Source organism: Tetrao urogallus (assembly GCF_951394365.1).
Source record: "Tetrao urogallus genome assembly, chromosome: 1".
NCBI classification, from domain to species: Eukaryota; Metazoa; Chordata; class Aves; order Galliformes; family Phasianidae; genus Tetrao; species Tetrao urogallus.
The window spans coordinates 62025339-62042846 of NC_136813.1; the positions used below are offsets into that span (position 1 = coordinate 62025339).

Here is a 17508-nt window from a genome sequence, read left to right on the forward strand (position 1 = left end):
ATTCCCTCTGTAAACTCACCTTCGCTAGGTTGCTTTTCTTCGAGCTGTCCCACTTGTCATTAGGAGGCAAAATCAAGCAGGAGGGTATGGGAAAACCCCAGGGAGAAGGCAAAACACTCCACTCCTATGAGTTGTACGAGGAACTTCAGATAGGACTCAGCTGAACCAGTTTCTAAATAAAATGGAGAGAAGCCTACTCCATTCATATCACAAAACAGCTTAGGTTAGAAGTCCATCCAGTTCCAACCCCCTGCCATGGGCAGGGCTGCCCCCCACCAGCTTAGGCTGCCCAGGGCCCCATCCAACTTGGCCCTGAGCACCTCCAGGGATGGGGCACCACAGCTTCTCCAATTCCCACCTGATCCCTACACGTAGTGAAAGTTCCAGTCCTCCGCAAGAGCGGGCACCCCCAGTTCCACCTGCTGGGATTTCAGCTTTCTTTTGGTGGTGATTTTCAAAGGCTTCCCAGTTAGTATCACATTAAATCCAATGCCACTGAGGCCAAATCACAGCTGTTATTCACATTCAGAGGAGCAGCTTTCACATGGCTGCAGAACTATTGTGCCTCCAGTCTGTACTGAGATGTAATGTTAAAATCTCCACACTCCCTATATTGAGAGTTACCTCAAAATTCCCAGGCAGTTGCTTTTTCTTCCCTCCCCTTTCCTGTAGCTGATTACTTACAGAGACCACAGTATCTTTTTGTCGAGCTTGTGCCAACCTGAGAAACAATCAGGGACCCATACTGCTATGAACCTAAGGTATTTGATAAGAAAACTGTGCAAAACTATGAGATCCCCTCCCAAATCCACCTCTTGTTCAAGTGAACTGAATTCTTTCCATTAACTTCCAGTGGGAGTTGGACAGGGATCTAAAATAATGCCATAGATAAGGATCTTACTGTAACTTTTGACTGCAGTCAAGCTCACATTGTGCAAGGCAATGCTATTGAGCTTAAGTATCAATGTCAGCCAAAGGCAAACAGAAATACTTCTGGAGGACCAAAAGCATATAGTCAAAAATGCGTAAAGGGATAAATAAAAATACCATTTTCCTCCATGGAAAATATATCTTGAGAAAGTAGGGACATAACCTACCAAGCTAAAGTCAAGTTTGCAAAGGAAGTACCACTTGAAAAGAAAATGCCTGGAACACAACTCGTACTCACAAACATACACTAGACCACATTAGAAAAATCTGCTCCAAAGCTTTATATTAAAAAATGTATACACCGAAGGCAGGGAAACGCAAAGGGTGAACACCTCTTCTAAGACAGGATCCCCTTTAGGAACATTCCTCTATACTGTCCCCTAGGATAAGAGGCACAGACTTGTCATCACCTCAGAGGCAAATATGCATTTCTGCACACTGCCGTGGAGGCTCCGGTGCCTGGAAGTTGATAACAGCTCACCAAAATTTCCATTACAAGCACAACCCCTACCTATGTCAATGGGGGTAAGCTGGGCAGCAGGAACACGTCTGCCAGCAGCAGCTCAGCTGGTAAAAGGGAGAGCATGCACACAAACAAGAAGAGAGAATGCGATACAATTTCAGCTCTGATTTTATCCACATGAATTGTTCCAACAGCAGAAAAGGAAAAAAAAAAGAAAAAAAACACCAACTCACCTATGAGTCAGCATAAGACTTTGGGCTGAATACTGTTAAATCCATCACCTTGAAGCACTGCGTACATCCAGGTCCCAGAGAACTGGAACCTGGTCTAATTACATTAATAGAGTCCCTGCCCCAAGAGCCTGCCATTGGATTTAATACCAGGTGCAAAAAAAAGATGTTCTGACAAAAAGACAGATGGATTGGAGGAGGAAGAGTGAGAGGAACACACAGTTACCCACAATTGGCAGGTTGCTTTTCTCCTTTTTTTTTTTTTTTTTAATAAAAATAAATATCAGTAATCCCCACTGGCCACCTGCCTAGCTTTTGTATATTTAATTAAGAAGAATTTGGGTGATGAAGAATTGGTCTAAAGTTCAGCCACTTTGAAGGATGGTGGAGTTAGAGGCCTAAGGGCCGCATCTAACCGTAGGACATTGAGAAATGCTACTATTCCAGCCTACTCTGGAACCAGTCAACAGCAAATTCCCACTTTGCAACAGAATCCCCCCAAAAATAAGAGACGGAATAGGAGAAGTTCATAGTGAGCTGGTCTGGACCAGTTTCTGAAAGCCAGTGACCTCACTGCTCCTCAGCACAGCTTGCCTTTATAGCGATAAGGCTGGAATTGTATTCATGTTTAACAAAATCATTTCAATCCACAATGATGGCTGTTCAGCAGTGAAAGAAAGAAAAGGGAGAAGGGAAAAAAAATCTGACTACATGCAGAATATCAACCGCTGTCCTCTCTTCCTACCCCAACACAGCCACCTTATACAGGACAGAAAGTCCCCTAAGACAAAAACAAAGTATCCTTAGCGTGGGAAAATATTTATCCAAGTTTTGATTTCTTCTCAAATCAGCATTTAACAGCATTTAAACGATCACATCTTACATCATTTCCTTTTATGCGCCAGCAGTTAGACAATACACATCATTTACATGCAGTTTTGGAAGGCTGCAACATAAATCAACAAAAGAAGCCTTCACTACGAATTAACTATTACAAGGCTCCTAAAGACCCACACCAGCCTGCATTGGGGACAATCAGAAACATCACCCCTAACTCTGAGCTTTCTAGGGCAGTCCTGCCACACACCTCAGAACTCTCAAGGAGCCACCCTTCCCCCATCATTTCTGCTAAGGGAGAATTATGGAGTCTATCTGGGAGGGTCAGCTGACTTAAAAACATATATACACACACACAAAAAAAGAGTGACTGAACAAGTCAATGTGGTTCAGTCTCAGCAGCAACACTAATAAGCCCTACACCTCTGGGAATGATCAGATGGTACAGATTTGTACATATGCAAAATATCAATCGATGCCTTTAATTCACATTTTTGCATGCAAAAAAAAAAAAAAAAAAAAAAAAGGAAGAAATAACCAGTTCAAATCTTATCTCAAGGCAAAATTCAGGTGTGTTTTTATTCTGCGTGAGCAAAACTTCAGATTAAGCTCATTGCAGCATAAGGAAAAATAAAATTAAACCACAGCAATGCTAAAAATGCCCTTTCACTATTTGCAAAAGATGAAAAAAAGGATCCTTAAGAGAGTCAATCACTTGGGAAGCTGGCTGCAAGTTAGTCACACTGAAGTGCTGTGATAAAGCAGGAAGGACTTCAGGACTGCCTGCACGGCCTTTGTTCTGCCAGACAGCAACAGGCACCAAAAGCCCAACTGCTGTTTTTCTGCAAAATCCCCCATTGCTTGCAGTTCATAGCTGTACATCACAATCCTCATCCCACTGCTTGGAGGAGGGCTGCAAGGGGAATCCCTACACAGTCAGCCCTGCCCAGGAGCACCCCACTGAGCTCTGACCAGTGGAGGGAAAAATTCTCCCAATTCCAGCAAATGTCAGATCCTGGCTCTTCACAAAAGCAAAGTTATCAGGGGTGTGTGGTCACTTGCTGCTGCAGCAACTCCAAGGTAAATTTGCTGATTGCATCCCACACAACTTAACTGCTTGCTGGCTAACTTAAAATAAACACTGCTTTGAAAAACTTCCCTCTTCCTTTTGTGCTGTCATCCACGGATTTTGAACCAATTCCGAAAGGGCAAACCACTTCCAAGCTGGGCTTCCATTGCCCAGGATTTGCAATGGCAAGCTGCAGAGCCCTGCTTTCCTCAGGGATGCATCAAGCGTTCCTCCACACAAGGACTGACACTGCTTTATAGGCACACAGATCTGGGACCCTCAGCTCATTTTTTTCCCAGTTCACTTCCAAGTATACAGGAGAGACACAGCAGGGTTGTGATGACAAAAATTACTTCAACTCTATGCACGTCAAGCAGAGCAGCCCAAAACTCAGCATGTTCAAACACCATACTGCAGTCACAAGAAGCCAACCCACTTAAAAATGGCTTAAAATCCCAGGGGAATCCATGCTCTTCTATGTCAGGGAGCAGCATTCAGGTGCCAAGCAGCAGGCAGGGAGCAACCTCTTATTTTGTGGGGGCATACAGGTAGGTATCTATACAGCTAGACATACGTAGAGTTAATAAATAGCTGAGCTATCAGCTCGCCAACCCTGAGCTACGTTCAAGTAGGCCCAGCCAAGGCTCAGAAGGGAATGGCCTAGCCACATGTGGCCTTCCCCCCAGGTCAGGGCAGTCTCCCACCAGCCTGCAGGCCCCAGAGGGCTGGGCACCGCCAGTGCCACCCTGGTGCCACCCGGCCAGACAAAGAAATAACGTCACCAACTGCCCCCATCCTCCTCAAATGGCAAGTCGCCAGCCAATCCTGCTGCCAGCAGGACTGTGTGACATCACAGCCATGCCAGTGATGCCAATGCCCGCTGGTGACAGAGAATCAGGGCTTGGAATGGGGCTCCCAGCTTGAGGTGCTGGGAGGAAGAAAGGAACTGAGCTGGAATCAGAAAAAGGAAAATTTTGTTTATGTGCTACCCTGCTATGTGTACACACCTCACATACATGTACAAAGCAAAGAAGTGGCGGTGCAAATCCAAACTTTCACACCTGAGCTTAGGAACATCTGGCAACTGCTGCAAGCATACCAATATTAACCATTTCCCATATTCCTGATGCCCAGGATGCCATGTCCTCAGTTACTAAGCAAGAGGAAACAGGGAGGGAGGAACTTCTCTACTCAGAGGGCAGCAAGGCCCCTGGCAGAGAAGCTTTGCTACCCCATATCTGGAGGCACTCGAGGCCAGGTTGGATGGGGCCCCAGGCAGCCTGAGCTGGTGGGGGGCAGTCCTGCCCAAAACAAGGGTTGGGGCTGGGTGGACTTCGAGGTCCCTTCCAACAGAAACCATTCTGACATTCCATGATTCTAGGGCCAGAGGAAACCTGGTCTGACTCACAAACAAATCACAGCCAGGACAGCAGCCGCCTGCCACCTCTGCCACTGATGCCCATAGCACCTCCGGCTATTGGTTGCTCTTCCACAGCAACAAGCACACGTGCTGAGGGTGGTTCCTATAGTAACTTTACTGGAAGAGCTATAGCACAGCTAAGAGAAACCAAATTCACAATTTCTAGGCTTAAGCCAGTTAAGTAACAAAGTCATGGTTGGTTTAAGTCACAGCATTAGCAAGCAAACCGAGAAACAAAGCACAACATTGCAATCATTAACAGAAGAGGATAAAGTCACACCTTTTGTGCCCTACGATTTTTTGCATAAGGGCTTCAGGTGACGCAAGCTGTGGAGCAGGAGGATTGCAGCAAAAAACCCAGCCTGACGAGAGCAGGCAGTGCCAGGGCACCGTCCCAACCCACTGCCCCTTCCCTCAGCCTGGGGATCCCAGCTTCTCGCCTGGAGCAGCAGCCCCACCATTCCACCACTCGCACCGCACATGCTGTGCGCTGCCTGCTCCAGCACAAAGGCTGAGGTTCACGCCCTCAAAACAAACCAACATGTGTTTCATTTTCAGCAGCATCTCGCCATCAGGAATGCTTAAAAATTGCACTGCCTTATCTATAAGCACAAAAAAACCCAAGCAGCTGGGCATGTTCGGCTTCTTCCAGTTATCTCACCCTCCTTCTGCACATTCTGCCTGCATTTCTGTACAGTTTAAGGCGAGATCCTTCCACCTCCAGCCAAGTACTAAGACTGTATGAATAATTAGTCATCCTGGTCACTACCACTCACTGCAAAGTCATGCAATCTTGAGATTTGTTTGTTCCACTGACTGAACAGTGGAGGGAAAAAAAAATAAAAAAACAAAAAGTAGGCTAGTTTCACACCCACACGGGCACTCTCCTATTTCTATTTTTTAAAGGCATACACTTGTCAAACAGGTTCATCTGGGAATTCTGATTTTCACAAAATAACGCTCTCATTTCCAACGCTGATCTGATGGCCATTGTGTGCCCTCTGTCAGAGCAGTGCTCAGCACACCAGGCTCCTGGGAAGGTTTCCCAACAAGGAACTGAGTGACAATTCCCACCAAGGGCAGAGCCTTTGTTTCCCATCATGGCAGCAGCCGTAACTTCCATGAGGATTTGAGCAATTCTGAATGAGCACTCGGAGCTATTTCTAAAGCTCAGACACACTGACAGTGGTTTGGTCTCTTCCTTGGGGGAGAGGGGGCTATTACGCTGTTTCGGGATGGGTGCTCCTTTTTGAAAGCAAAGACAGAGGCCGGCAAACTTGTCAGGGGCTGCAGCAGTGACAAGGAGAGCCCTTCTGTCACCCTAACCCCTCTGCTCATCATCAGCCAGGCGGAGGACCCAGCTCCCGTCTGGACAAAACAGCAATACAGAGAAAAGAGAAATCCTGCCACCAACCTTGTAGACTTGCCCATACGTGCCATTACCAACCACTTCGACCAGCTCAAAAATCCCGGCGGGATCCTGCAGGGGAAAGGGGCAAAGGGTCGGGAGATGGACAAAACAGAAGCGGGGTCACATTTTTGCCAGCCGATGACCGCTGCCACAGCCCTGCCAGCCCGCTCCGGAGCCAGCCAGCGAGCCGGGCTGCCGGCGGCGTGCAGCTGTTGCGCCCTGCTTTTCCACGCACATGCCAACGCATGCAAACAAAGGAAAGCGGCCCAGGGCCGCGCTCCCCCCGCCCGCCCCCTCGGGAAGCCCCGCACACGGCCGCCGCTCCCCGACTCCCGCTCCCCCGTTTCCCCCAGCCCCGCTCCCCGCACCCGGCCCGGCCGCAATGCCGGGGAGCGCCGGCCCCCGCCCCGCCGGCCTCGGGAGGCCCCCGCCCCACCGCTCACCCGCAGGGAAGAAAGGTCGATGTCCACCAGACTTTTTGCAGGAGAATCGTTCGCCATTTTCGAGGCTTTTTTCTTTTTTTTCCTTTCTTTCCTTTTTTTTTTTTTTTTCCTTTTTTTTTTTTTTTTTTTTTTTTTTTTTTGTCAAATAAGAGCGAGGCCGCCCGTTTCCCCCCCCTTTCCCCGAGAACGATGCGAATGGCGCGGAGCTCCTCTCCTCCTTTTTGCCCTTCCCTTCTTCACTCCAGCCCCGGCGGGTTGAAACTCTTCAGCATTGGGAGGGGTTGGCGGGGGGGGGATGATGGATGGATGGCTGCCGGGTGGGAGGAGGGGGGGCGGGAGGTGAAGGCGGGCAGGGAGCGAGGGAAGTAGGCAGGCAGGCAGGGAGGGAGCGGAGGTGCTGCGGTCCGGCGGGCTCTCCGAGGAGGGCGGCGGCGTCCCGGTCCGTCGGTCGGTCGGTCGGTCGGTGCCCGGGCGGGCGCTCACACCATGTCGCGGCGGCGGCGGCAGGAGCGGCGCCGGGGCCGGCAGCCTGTGGCAGCGTCGCGGTGCTCCCCGCGGCCGGGCATGGCACGGCTCGGCCCGGCACGGCTCACGCCGGCAGCCGGTGGAAGCGACGGGCGCGGCCCCGCTCTCTCATGGGGGGCTTCACGCCCAGCGCCGCGGCGGAGCTGCCGCCGCCTTCGAGCCCTCCCCGCGGCGCTGCCCTGGCATGAAACGGCGGCGGGCACCGGGAGCGGGGTGCTGCGAGCCAGACAAAGATAGCCGGGGAGGAGGAGGAGGAGAAGGAGGAGGAGGAGGAGGAGGAAGGAGGAGGAGGAGAAAAGGGATACAAAATATACTGCGAGCAGAGGGAGAGAGAGAGAAAACAGCTCCCCCTTCCCTTCTCCAACAGGAAAAACCGGCGGAAACGCGCCCGCACCAAAGCACTTCTGGGTAAATTCGTGGAGAGAAAGAGAGAGGGCGAGGGCTGGGGCGGGGACGGCCTCGCAGACCCGCCCGGCCGGCAGCAGCCCGAGAGCCGCCCCGCAGGCGACGAAGGCCGGGCTGGGGCGGCCCGCTGGTGTCCTTGGCGGGGACGTGGGCGGCGTGGGCCGGCCCGGGGTGCCGCAGCCCCGCGCCCCCCGCTGTGCGCTCTGCCCTCCGGGGACCTTTCCGTCACCCCTCCGAGACCCCCGCCCAGTTCCGCGCTCCCAGCCGCCCCTCGCCGCCAGGCAGAGCCGGCTCAGGCCTCGCGCCCGCCCAGGAGATCCTCCGGCAACAGCCTCATCACGTGGAAAACTCCCAGTAACCTCTCCCGAGCAGGCAGTCGCATGCAGGTGTAAACCTTGGCAGGATTCATCTTCCCTTGAAGTTCTTTATCACACTGATATGGCAAAAATGTTACCTGCCTGCGAGAGGTTGGGGCGTGTTTCCTGTGGGAACCAAGGTTTTCCTGTCTCTTCGGCTTTAACCACAGAATTACATATACGTAGCTATAAGTATCGCAGAAACATGCTTTTAAAACAGAGCAAACCTGTTGAGCAGAAAGTGTGAAGTGAAATTACCGTAACAGTTTAATGGTGTGCTGCGTTTTCACTGAGTGTTGTTACCAAGATGGCAAGCCTAGGCCAAGAGCAGACTGCTGTGTTCTCTGCAGAGGAAGAAGGCACAGGGGTGGTGGAATCAGAGGTGTGCAGCGAGCTTTAGCCTTGGATTTACACCAAAATGTATCGACAGCGGATTGGTTTCGTTATTTGGGCTACTTAACTTGTCCTTTCTGCATGTCCTCTGGGAGGGAGTTCCACAGATTGCTGGATTGAAGACCATTTTGTCCATTGCCATTGAGTCCAGTTGGCAGGAAGCCCCTGCTGGTTCTTGTATTGGAAGAGACAGCAACCATCTCCTATTTGTTTTCTCTGCAGGAATTCTGTTTTTATAGGCTTGTGTTCCCCCTCCAGTTTTTCTGACTTTTCAACTGATGCTGTGAGCAGCAGTCATTTCATGTAGTCCTTTGTTGAACTGTTCCTATTTTTAAGACGGGGAAGGGATCTCCATGCCCTGTTCATGGCGTGGGATGCCACATACAGTCTTATGTCATTGCCCTGTTTTCTAGCCCCTTTCTATTAATTCCCAGTACTCTCCTTTCTCACTGTTGTCCAGTACAAAAATGACATTTCCATGGCATATATCTATCAGAATGCCACAACCTCTCTCTCCTTTGTGCTAATGTTACCCCAGAGGCTGTCTCTGGATTCCAAATCCAATGTGTAACACCTCTATCATGCTCCTGACAAGTACAGGCTGAGTAGAACTGAGCCCAAAAATACATTTTCCCTAATATACATAGGTCTCTCTGAAAGTAATTCCTCCTATTTATTTCTGTGGAAACTACAAGCCATACAAAGAGCTCAACAGCACTGTTTGACAGAGTAAATTCTCAGCTTTAAAACACTATTTTTCAACATAGCCACCACCATTAACTATGCATTTTTGCCAGTGATGAGCAAGAGCCTGCATGCCGCACTTGTAACAATCTGCACCACTGGAGGTGACCCACTGTCACCACTGCTGAAACGCACTACCTCACTGTCCTCACATCCACTGTTTGGTCTCCAGAAATGTTCAGCAAGAGTTAGTGAGTGTCAGTGGGTGCCATTTTCTCTGCATGGAGGAATTCAGTGATGCATTTGCTTCATTCGTGCTCCCATGTCAGATACCATTCTGTCAGACCACCCTCTGTTCCCTCCCAGCAACAAAATGTAATGTTGACCGGAAGGTTCAGCCTCTACTGCCATCCCACCACCGTCTGCCTGTGATGTCATGAGCCAATCTAATGAAATAGGAGGCATCACTTTCAAAGCAGCCCTTCCATTCCTGCTGCGGTTCCACCATGGTGGTCCCTTGCTGCTTTAAGCTTGTATTCTACTGTAATGACTTTTGTAATTTATTCTAGCATTCTACCAGAATGCTGGTAAGGAAGCAGAAGTGCTGATGATAAGACAGTGAGTCCTTGAAAACTGTCATGACCCCTAACTTCAGAGAAAAAACAGTTTCCATAAGAGAATGAATTGCCACATGACTGCTTCCTTCTGGTTCCCAGGGAGAAGCACCGCACTGCCTCACCTTCCTTTTCCTCCCTACACAAGCTGAGGGATGAAAGACCTGCTTTCTTGAGGAAGAAGTCTCTTTGCCTGTGGCCAAAACTGCTTGGTTCACATGTTCATCATCCTCTGCACCAGCATGGTGAGCTTGCCCAGTTTAGAAGGCATAAAGGTTAAATAAGGATCTGAAACCACTGGGAAGAAGATGAGCAGTCTGCTTTAGCTCTTCCTCACAGAGTTAAACCAGGATCCCTGAAGGAGATGGGTAGTGAGGGCTCTAGAGGGGAAGACGTGAAGAGCAGCTGCGGCCCTTAAGTGTGCTCAGCACAGAGCAGAGGAGCTGAGGGGAGGCCTGATGGCGGCTGCAGCTCCTCACAGGGAGTGGACGTGCAGCGCTGAGCTCTGCTCTGTGTGACAGCGACAGGGCCCGAGGGAACGGCATGGAGCTGTCAGGGGAGGGCAGCTGGGGGTCAGGGAAAGGGGCATCTTTGGAATGCCACAGGGCGGTGGGCGTGGAACGGGATGCCCAGGGCTGTGGGCACGGACCCAAGTGCTGGAGTTCAAGGAGCGTTTGGACAGCGTTTGGAAGTTCTTAGTCGTATGGTCTGATTTTTTGTGTGGGCCTGTGAAGGGACAGGAGTTGGACTCAATGGTCCCCCCTGGGTCCATTCCAACCTGAGATATTATATGATTCTATACAGTAGCATGGCCTTACAAATCATAATGGGGTTAAAATCCATGGAAAGATTATTTCAGCCCCATGCATAGTGTCCATCCATCCATCTGTCCCCCCACTTCTCAAGCAGCAAGTGACTGTGTTTCCTAACGACAAACTAAGCCGGAGAGAGCTGCAGGGCCAGTGTGCTTCTTCCTGTGACCCACAGACATGTTTATACTTCTTCCTGCTTATTGTGCTCACAGAAGCAGGGGAACAGGGAATCTGTAGTTTCCCAGGCACTCTGAGCATCCTTGAAAGAGACAGCTAGAGCCTTCCAGTCCCTAGCCATTCATTCTTATCCTCTGGCTCCTCATCCCTTGTGTCAGCATTCATACAGCTGTGCATTAAGCTGGGGCTTACTCATAGTAAACCAAGGAAAGGAAATGGATTTTGAATTTTAGTGCTGAAATTTCATGTTTTAGTTCCTCAGGCTGGTGGCTCATTTCTTGCTTGCTTGAGCAGCCACTGACAGGAGGGAGGGCAGTGAAGGGGCCAGAGCTGTGTGCAGGGGAGAAAGGGCAGCCATTGCCTTGTGGGGGCCACTGCGGCTGAAGGCAGTGTGAACTCTCAATGGATCCATCTGGGTAGAGCTGGAGAAACTTCCTTCCTTTCTGGAAGAGGCACTGTGGGGTAATGGAAGCCCAACGTTCATTTCTGCTTACAAAGAAATTTCTTGCCATCTATTTTTTTTCCCCCTCAGTCTTTAAAGTTGCCTTTGTTTTATTCTTTTCCACATTTAATACACTGGGGTCCTGATCTCTGACCAGAGTTCTAGAGGTCACCAACTGCATTAATATTCTAAGAGTTTAATCATCAACAGTACTCAAGCAGATGAGTAAAGAGACAGGAAGTACTGAATTTTCGTTTGGTTTCCACTACTGATTCACCCTGTAGCCTTGGGGCATCTCATTTCCTGCCTCCCCTCCCTTTCGCTATTTGGAAAATAGGAGTGATTTTGACCTGCTTGATACTGTGAAGTGTTAGACTTGTGCCCCCTGTACTGTCTGGAGAAGTGGTTCTCACCTCATTCGTACCTTCCTTTCCTCAACCCCTGCTGGGACCCTCATCACTGCTGCTCTCTCAGATATGTCAATGCAGCTCCCCTCTGCTGTAGTCAGATAGCTGGGTGATATGAGCTAAAAAAGAAAACGTTTTTTATTTTTGTAGGGCTTGCTTCACCTCTTGTGAAGACCCTGCCTTGGAGGAGTAGTCAGCAGCAAAGTGAAAGCAGGATTTCCTCCAGTTGTTATCACAAGAGACTTAGGTATTGTGAAGCTATGTCTTAAAAGGTACTTTCAGGTGAAAGCGTTACCTCAAATGGCTTTGCAGCATAGCCTTAGGAGACAAGGTAACCTTAGCCCTGTAAAAATTGATATCTCATCAGTGCAGCACTAGGGCATCCAGCAGCTCTGATTTTATCCAGATCATAAATGAGCATGGGACAATGTTTATATGAAAAGAACAGAGCTCATAACACAGTGCTTATAGCACCTTAATGCTGTCTGTGAAGAAGGAAGATGGGATGTGGTCCATCTAGAACTAGAGGACATCTATAGCTAGAGGTCCACCCAAGCTGTAGGACACAGGGATTTGATGGCTGAAATGAAGTTTTTCAGGACAGCCGTGCTTCCAGAGAGATCAATGAGCAGATCTGAACCAGCAGAGTGAAGTTTACCAATTTGCATCAAATAGCTGGGGCATTTTGCATCTGGTTCTGAACATGCCCACACAGGATTTAAAGCCAGTGGAGCTGTAGCTGGTATGAGGAGACTGCTCCCATCCCTCCAACAAAACAGGGCAAGGAAGGGCGATTCCAGTCCTGCAGCCAAACTTAGGGCTGGCAAAAATGCATAAGCTTGGCAGAAAAATACTGTTGCGTGCTTGGGCTAATTGAGAAGATCCTGGGTATATTTTTGGACACTGCTCACTCACTGAGTTTTAACCAGCCAGCTGTTTCTGGTTCTGCTATCCATCACACACAGCATGCTGCTACTGAGCTCAGATGGCTGTCTCAGGCTATCTGTTTTTGCAGCTCAGCTGCCTTCTGGTTATCTTCCTATGACCCAGCTGTGGCACCTCACCTCTCATACAGGGCCATGAGACTCATCCGAGCTGCTTTGACCAAACTTCCTCTCTCTGAGTCAGACCTCCTCAGTGAGCATTGTCCCCCGTCATGCTCATCCTGATGTCCCTTATCTCACTCAGGAGCAGTTGGAGATGCTCACCAGAGCTGGAAATAGCCCCCTTTATTTCTAATTTTGGTGACAGTATGAAGTGTTAGACAGTGCTTCCTGTACTGTTTGGAAAAATGGGTCTCACCTTATCCATGCCTGCCTTTTCCCAGCCCCTGCTGAAACCCACATCCTCTGCTGCTCTCAGCTGCATTGTGCTCAGTTGTGCTCACAGTGTGGTGGAAGACTACATGGAGATGGCTGGATTGTGCTATCATAATTCTGCACCTTATATAAATGTAGTTCGAGTTTGCAAGTTCACTAGGCTTTTGAAGAGGTAGGCAGAGTTTCATTCTCGTAAACTTAGGCCTTGTTTTGGCATGGGCCTGAATGCAGTCTTTATATGCCATGTGCTGCATCAGAGATGCCACGACGACATGATGCAAAGCAGTGAGCTCTACAGACTTTCTGTGTGAGTGAAGGACTTATTTAGTCACAGAACACCTTTAGTTGGACCAGGTTCTGTCAATTTCCCTGTAGCCAGCCTAAACCTGGTAAAAAAGCATAAAGCTCGCACAGAAATATTTCTGTGTACCGGACTAACTGAAGAGAAAGAAGATTGTTGTATGCTTGCAGCTGCTCCAGGGCAAGTTGAGCTCATAAAGCTGACAGATCTGCTAATAACCGTCCTGTCACCATGGCCTGAGCTGGTACAGATTCCATTGCAATACCAGATGAAGCCAATGCATTTCTGCCAGCAGCAGACTTCAGCAGGAAACCTGTGAGGGCATAAAGTCCCACAGTGCCCCTGCTCTGAGTACGGGTGCATTTAATCCTACCAATTTATCCCTTTGCTTAATTTCATGCAGTGTGCAAACTCCCTATGAATTCATAAATCTTTGAGCACTGTGCTGTAAGTGAGGTAAATTAGAGAAATTAAAGTATAAAGCATATATTTTAAACAAGTATTAAGGCTACTGAAGTGTGCCCCTTGAAAGCTTTCTTCTTTGATTTCCAGGTGACATTTATTTGAATGCTGAAGAGATTTTATTTAGCTTTATTGTACAATCAGTAGGGAGTTACGTTTTGAAAGTAACTCCAAAAATGAAGCCTGAATGATCACTAAAATGCAAAAGAAAGGGGGGGGGGGTAAAGAACATAGGTGAGAATTGGCTGTCCTCTCAAATGAAAAATTAAAAACCCAGAGCTGTTGAAGGAAACTTAGAACAAAATTATTGGCTTAATTGGCTTAAATTTCATCTGATACAGCACAAGGTTCACAGATGCCACGCTTTCATGAAACTCTGGCTTTGTCAGGGAAGCTAGCTTAAAATGTTCCCTTTCATCCCTTCCCTGGTGCCTCATAGCTGGCTCCCCACCACAGAGCACTGTCCTGTCCATGGGCATCCCCCACCTCCAGAGTAAGGTATGTGGTTCAAGGTTTTTAACCAAGTCAGAAGTAACAATCCCCAGAGGAAGTGCTCTTTAGTGTGAATCAGTTCAGAGTTTTGGTATGATCCCACAGACAACTGTAGTATTGTCACAAAAGAGACTGTGGAGGCAGCAAGGAATATATGGGTGCTGGGAGACTGAAATGGCAAAATGGCACTGGAAACTTTGTGAGCTACCTCTGACACCAAAGCCAAGCTCTCACAAAGCTATTGCTGACGTATCAATAGAAATGCCAGGGAAAGGTCTGTGGGAAGAGAAAAAGCCTTCAGGCATCACCATGCGGCATGTAATTTAACAAAAGACACCCAGTGGTCATAATAGATGGTTGAAATGAAAGGTGTTAGTCACCCTTGGGATGGTGATTGACACAGGGTAATCCTCCGGGTATTATTTTCTTAAAAACAAAATGTTGTAATCAAAATAAAGCAAAAGGCTGAATGTTACGGGGCACTGTTGGGTTTTGGCGTGAGGAGTTTAGCTATAGTTTGGCCTGAAAGGGCAATTTCTGTTCCTCTTCTTCTGGATCTTCTTGACTGACCAGCTGGCTCTTTTGTAAAACACATTTACCCTCTGTGATCTGGTTTTGAGAAAGTCAAATATCAGAGATGCTGTGACACAGAAGTGCCTCACTGTAACTCTTAGGACAGGAACTTTGTAATCAATGAAATCCTTTTCTCCTCTGAAATATGGAGAGTTTGGGGGACCTTCTAATCACAAAAGAAACACTTTTGAATAAAGAAGGTTCACAAAGAACTACTATCTCAGGACAAGACTTCTGGGGTTCACCTGTCCACACATGGTAAGCATTTTGGATGTCTGTGTAAGCTGATTGCCTAAGCTGCCTTTAACAGGTGGCAGAAGGAAGTAAGTACTTCCGGGGCACAGCTAAAGAAGGGTAGAGGAATCGTGTCATAGCGTTGACTACATGGAAGAGTCTGGCATGGTGAGTTCGGGTGCTGAAGTCTGCACTGAAAACAACTCAGGCTAGTGAGATCAATGCCGGGCAGCTGGTCAGTGCTCTTGCAATGCTAATTTGTAAGATTTTCAGCTGCAAGGTCCTGCATACTTGAGAATATTTGGTAAATAGCATTTACTCTTTGGACTAGCAAAGTGAAGCCAATGGGTAAGACTTAATTGCTGCAAAAGAGTGCAGCTCCTGTAGTAAAATTCCATGGTAGCTCTGTTGACCAACTTCTCCCACTTAAGACTAGTGTATTTAGTGCAAGCATTTATCATCAGAAGCAAGTGTGCCTAGGCAGTGAATAGGCAATCTGCCCTCTGTTCAATTTGCTTTGAAATGGAAAAAGCAGGAACATTTATACAAAGAGTAAAAAACAGCACATGATTTCCCAACAGCACTTGAGAATTGCTTTCGCTGCTTTGATTGTTCTTGTTCCCTGCCCTCATGAGCCCAGAGTGGAACAGTTACTCCAGGAAGGTGGAAGCGCATAAGGACAAATGATGAGATGAAGATGTGCATCATAAGAGTAAGGTCCAGTTTAGAGGACAGCTTAAGCACTGGGATGTTAATGGCATGCAAATATGTGCTTCTGCATAAGGATATTTCCTGTGTCGTTTCCTAAGCACTTGGAAGGAACACTGTGCAGAGTTCCCCAGGATACTGCTAGATGTACTCAGACTCTCCCTGCTATTCTTTGCCTGACTGAGCCCTTGATTTCCTCCAGGAGATTAAGGACATATTTTTACTACTGTCATGATCTGAAATTCTGCTCATTGAGGATGAATGTGAGCTTTCCAAACTAGTCTTCTCTTGCACTTGAAATTTAACAAGACTGGGGACAAAAACCCCTGTAGCTGGAACACTCTTGACCTCCATGGAATCATGCCAGCACTGGAACTGGTCCTTTGGTTTGCCAAGGTGGACACACATACAGCAGAGGAAAAAAACGGCTCGGCCTTGCCATTCATTCAGCTCTGCTGGGAAACAACATGAAGATATATTTTCATACCATTAAAAATTCAATAGCAAATAGATGAAATTACAGTTTTAAATAAGGTTCCAGCACCCTAGAGTCAGGCATTCCAAGCATTTTTTCCATGCCACTTTCTTCTCACCACCAAAATAATGTAAGATGGAAATACTTTATAGTTTTTTGAAGATTAAATGGTACAATGACAAGATAATTCTGTTCTATTTAGACATAAAATCTTTTCTTGCATCATACAGCATTTTCCAACATGTTTGCATACTCTATTTTACAAGACAACAGATAATATCCACACTTAATATCACCCAAATCTTACATAGTTATCTGAGGTCTCAAGCACTTTAGAGAAAAAAGATCGCTGTTTTACCCAAGTGCTAAGAAATCACAGGTCACGATTTCTTTTAAGCCAGGAGCTAGTTTTACTATCTTAACTTGAGATTAACTGTTGTATTCTTGATGACTCTTTGTGTGCCTTTTTTCTTGGCAATTGACTTTATATAATCTTTCTCAATCTTAAATCTTTCTGCAATCCTAAATATTCCAAAATCATAGAATCACATAATAACAGAATGGTTTGGATTGGAAGGGACCTTTATGATTATCTAATTCCTGCTAATGCGTACAGATATCTAAAAGTTGTCACTTCCTTTGAAGAATCCTGAGGCTAAGAGTCCTTCCCAAAGAGGACTTTGCCTGATGAAATCTGCCGCTATGCTTTCTTTTTACAGAACCCTTGCAGCAAGTCTGACAGGCTAAGGCACCCAGGCTCACCCTACGCACACACCCACCACACTGCCACCTCAGCTTATGTATAGCATGCTTATGCAATCTGGCTTCCTATAGAATGTGCTGGCATCATGCTGCATAGGCAAACCACTGCCATATTTGATCAGATTTCTGTCGATGCTCTCCAGATATGTGCCAGCATGTGCAAAATGCATAGTTTTATGCTGTGCTGCCTCTACGTACTTCAAATGCTGAGATAAGACAGGCTGTGCCATCTTGCAGTGTTTTTCAGTCATTTGAGACTCCAGAGTGGGCCTAACACTGCTGAGGACAAACATTACCTCCTTGCTGCTTGTTCCTTTAAGAAGTTCAATCAACAACATGATGAGGTGAAGATCATCTGTCCTCATGAAATCGTTCCTGGTGCATGTATGCAAAGAAGTCTGAGCTAAGAGTTGCAAAGGAAGAGCTAAGATATCTCCATACTGAGACACCTTGCCCTGGCTGCAATTTTCCACAGTTCTTTTCTGCTCACTCCAGAGATTGTAATATGGACTGTGCCACTAATGTGTTCCCTAAAATCCCACAGACTCAGGTCTGAAGAGCCCA

The 17508-nt window shown here is 47.6% G+C and overlaps 1 protein-coding gene across 9 annotated transcripts in view; it reads right to left on the bottom strand.

The window, feature by feature from the left end:
* The window catches only part of MAP4K4 (mitogen-activated protein kinase kinase kinase kinase 4), a gene marked incomplete at its 3' end in the record, with an annotated part of 148434 nt that extends 141529 nt beyond the window's left edge, over positions 1 to 6905 (bottom strand). For all 9 annotated transcript variants that reach the window (XM_079543609.1, XM_079543604.1, XM_079543606.1 and 6 more), the window contains exons 1-2: positions 6804 to 6905; positions 6364 to 6429 (exon numbers count right to left, since the gene is read on the bottom strand). In XM_079543609.1, coding sequence (XP_079399735.1) covers positions 6364 to 6429; positions 6804 to 6860 — 123 coding nt within the window. In that variant the 5' untranslated portion in view covers positions 6861 to 6905. The remainder of the gene's footprint in view (positions 1 to 6363; positions 6430 to 6803) is intronic.
* Positions 6906 to 17508: the final 10603 nt, after the last annotated feature.